Source organism: Ranitomeya variabilis, chromosome 5 (genome assembly GCF_051348905.1).
Source record: "Ranitomeya variabilis isolate aRanVar5 chromosome 5, aRanVar5.hap1, whole genome shotgun sequence".
NCBI lineage: Eukaryota > Metazoa > Chordata > Amphibia > Anura > Dendrobatidae > Ranitomeya > Ranitomeya variabilis.
This window is the reverse complement of record NC_135236.1, coordinates 477,272,627-477,276,457: the sequence shown is the minus strand read 5'-3', so window position 1 is coordinate 477,276,457 and position 3,831 is coordinate 477,272,627. Positions and strand designations below refer to the sequence as shown.

The 3,831-nt window shown below is 42.9% G+C and overlaps 1 protein-coding gene across 1 annotated transcript; it reads left to right on the top strand.

Annotated features, from left to right (window-relative positions):
• Positions 1-1,114: 1,114 nt before the first annotated feature.
• Positions 1,115-2,312, top strand: LOC143773748 (uncharacterized). The gene is made up of 5 exons (XM_077261102.1): positions 1,115-1,210; positions 1,325-1,547; positions 1,630-1,719; positions 1,797-1,856; positions 1,947-2,312. The coding sequence occupies exons 2-5, from the start codon at positions 1,434-1,436 to the stop codon at positions 1,983-1,985; spliced, it is 303 nt and encodes a 100-aa protein (XP_077117217.1). The 5' UTR covers positions 1,115-1,210; positions 1,325-1,433; the 3' UTR covers positions 1,986-2,312.
• The last annotated feature ends 1,519 nt before the right edge of the window (positions 2,313-3,831 follow it).

The following is a 3,831-nucleotide window of genomic DNA, read 5'->3' as shown; positions in this document are numbered from 1 at the left end:
TAAAAGGTTACTATACCTGCAACTCAAATTTTGTTGTGTATGTCGTGAAATGCCCATGTGGCCTCCTTTATGTGGGGGAGACCACACAACATGTTAAGGATAGGATATCCAGTCACAAGTCCACTATTAGATGTGGCAAAACTTGGCTCCCCTTACCAGACCATTTTCGCAAATACCGCCACTCGGTGGCACAGTTGAAATTTCAAGTGATTGAGCAGATAGTCCGCCCTAGGCGAGGGGGTGATTGAATAAGGACCTTGAAACAAAGAGAGGCTTACTGGATCCATACTTTAGACACGTTGGAACCCAGGGGCCTTAATAGGGAAATCAATTGGCTCATCTAAATATCTCTAACCACTCTCCTTTTGCCTTTTAGACACGCTGATGCCATTCGGTTCTAGGTGAGTGTCCACTCCTAACTCCCCTGGATATATTATTTTTATTTTTATTTTATTTAGTTTTTTTTCATTTTTTTCCTTTTTTCTTTTTTCATTTTTCAATTTATTTTCGTTTTTATCCAACTCTATTTTCATTTTATTTATCTTCAAAGAAAATTTTTCTGTGTTTGCGGTTTTTCATTTTTTCTTTCTTTCTTGATACATATTCTTTTCATTTTATTTTTTCCATTACGTTATTATCCAGGTCATCCACATTTATTTTATTTTTTCCATTCATCTTTCCAGTACATGAATCTATTTTTTCTCAACATACCAAAGAGGTTTATTATTCAGGGGTTAATTCCTTATACTATCTAGAATTCATCACTTAGGGGTTAATCCAGGGGGGCAGACCATGCATCCAGACAGCTACTTTCCTACACAGACTCTTACAACATGGCTCAGGTTACACCCTGCAGAGATCGCTCAGTACACAGCAGCTGCTGCCATGGTTACTTAGAGACGCTGGGACTCTTCACACTAGCTCGGCCATGAGGGTGATCATTTCCAGCTGGTGCTGAAGCGATACAATCTCCTGACATGCACAGTCACAAGCGCTATGTCAGCAACCCACCTCCCACTCACCAGGGAGCAGCACCATGGTTACTGAGTACACAAACACTCGGGCATGCGCAGTAGCCCAGTTTTACTGAACACAATGTCATTTCCGGCCAGCAATCCCCATTAGAGCAGTCAGACTATTTAAAGAGCCCCACATGGAACATATCATGCCTTCCCACAGGACGCAGGAGCGCTATCCCCCATCCACTAAGGTAACAAAGCTGAGCACCTTACATTATCTACATTATCTGTTTGAGGAAGCCGATCTGTATATGCCTGGTTATGCATGTAATATACTGATTACCGCACTTTGGTGATCCCCTCAGGGTACTAAGCCTACATGTCCACCAGCAAGACGCAGATGCGCCGCTGTTACCCCACTACAAGGTAAAAACTCACCTTACCTCCCTGAGGACACTGCCCAATACCAACAGCATGGCTGACCAATTATCTATAACATTGCAGGCTTTATCCAGAACTGGCAAATCCATTAAACCACATACAACTTACCAGCAATTTAAGGCTGATACATTGGCACCTGCAAAAAAAGTATTTTCTCCCCTCTAGCAACCTCTGGACACCACTAACATATATAGTTATCGCCCCTTACCATTGCAATTATACATTCCAGGTTGTCTCCAGTGACATACCAACTTTCTATTTGAATCGCATATGCAAACAGCAGCAAGACGCTGATGCACCGCTGCTATTCCTCAGCAAGGTGATTATTCATTCTGGATACACCAGGGTGCTACTAGTAACTACCTTTCACTGACACTCATGTATATGGTATTACAGGTCATACTCAGAGAGAAATCAACTATCAGGCCATACTTGGTATCAAAAAGACTGTACCTGGTAAATCACTATTACTTTTGGACGTATGTTGGGCCTCTATGTAACTGCCTATCCATCACAGGCTACTAACATTACTATCATTCTCCCCAGCCCCTTGACACTACAGGGATAACATCCTCATTACCATAAGAGCCACTCATAAATCCTGGATTAAGGTAACAACTATACTTTTTACTACAGAAGCACTCGTAGACACAATGTCACATGACTGATTCCCGTTTGACAGACCCCATGCTATAACTTAGCCTCATAACATAGTCTATTGGGGTATAATATTGTAAACATACTTTTTATACTGTATATATTGTTTTGTATGTGTTGTCTTGTAATTTCTGTATATTATGTAACTAAAGATCTTGTTTATACTGTTTTGTATTCACAGTGCGACTTTAGAGTAAGACCCGGGAGGGTCGAAACGTCAAATCACTCAGTCGCTTATACTGCCTACTATTTGATCTGTCACATTTGATTTTCTGTTTTTTCACTTGAATAAATTAGCAAATTTCAAAAAATCCTTTTGTTTCTAAGATATTCCACACAGGGAGTGCGGTGGATTTCAATAATACTAAAACATGGTATCCATCCACAGACAGCTGTTTCGGGGTATTTGCCCCTCATCAGTGTGGAGTAACAAACTGGCTATTAGGAGCAGTGCCTAGTGAAAAGACTATAAACATAAGGATGAATGACCTCGGGGAGATCAAAACATCCAACACCGTGGAGACACCATCTCGTGTTGTTTCTCAACGCAGTGATCCAGAACACTGCCCCCATCCCTAAAGGGAAATATGCAAATGCATGTAGAAAAGCCGCCGAGACACCATCACGTGTTTCTCAATGCAAGCAATGAATAGCCAGGTCTTTCACCGGGAAGGAACAACCACGTGAAGGGCAGCATCCAATAAAGGAAAACCACCTATGCCAAAACATGGTATCCATCCACAGACAGCTGTTTTTGGGTATTTGCCCCTCATCAGTGTGGAGTAACAAACTGGCTATTAGGTGCAGTGCCTAGTGAAAAGACTGTAAACATAAGGATGAATGACCTCGGGGAGATCAAAACATCCAACACCACGGAGACACCATCTCGTGTTGTTTCTCAACGCAGTGATCCAGAACACTGCCCCCATCCCTAAAGGGAAATATGCAAATGCATATAGAAAAGCCACGGAGACACCATCACGTGTTTCTCAACGCAAGCAATGAATAGCCAGGTCTTTCACCGGGAAGGAACAACCACAGGAAGGGCCGCATCCAATAAAGGAAAACCACCTATGCCAAAACATGGTATCCACAGACAGCTGTTTTGGGGTATTTGCCCCTCATCAGTGTGGAGTAGGAAACTGGCTATTAGGAGCAGTGCCTAGTGAAAAGACTATAAACATAAGGATGAATGACCTCGGGGAGATCAAAACATCCAACACCGCGGAGACACCATCACGTGTTTCTCAACGCAGTGATCCAGAACACTGCCCCATCCCTAAAGGGAAATATGCAAATGCATATAGGAAAGCCGCGGAGACACCATCACGTGTTTCTCAACGCAAGCAATGAATAGCCAGGTCTTTCACCGGGAAGGAACAACCACGGAAAGGGCAGCATCCAATAAAGGAAAACCACCTATGCCAAAACATGGTATCCATCCACAGACAGCTGTTTCGGGGTATTTGCCCCTCATCAGTGTGGAGTAGGAAACTGGCTATTAGGAACAGTGCCTAGTGAAAAGACTATAAACATAAGGATGAATGACCTCGGGGAGATCAAAACATCCAACACCGCGGAGACACCATCACACGTTTCTCAACGCAGTGATCCGTTCACCTTTTCTGCGTCGCACAAAGACACGGTGGTTGGAACCAAAGATCTCAAATTTGGACTCATCAGACCAAAGTACAGATTTCCGCTGGTCTAATGTCCATTCCTTGTGTTCTTTAGCCCAATCAAGTCTCTTTTGCTTGTTGCATGTTCTTAACAG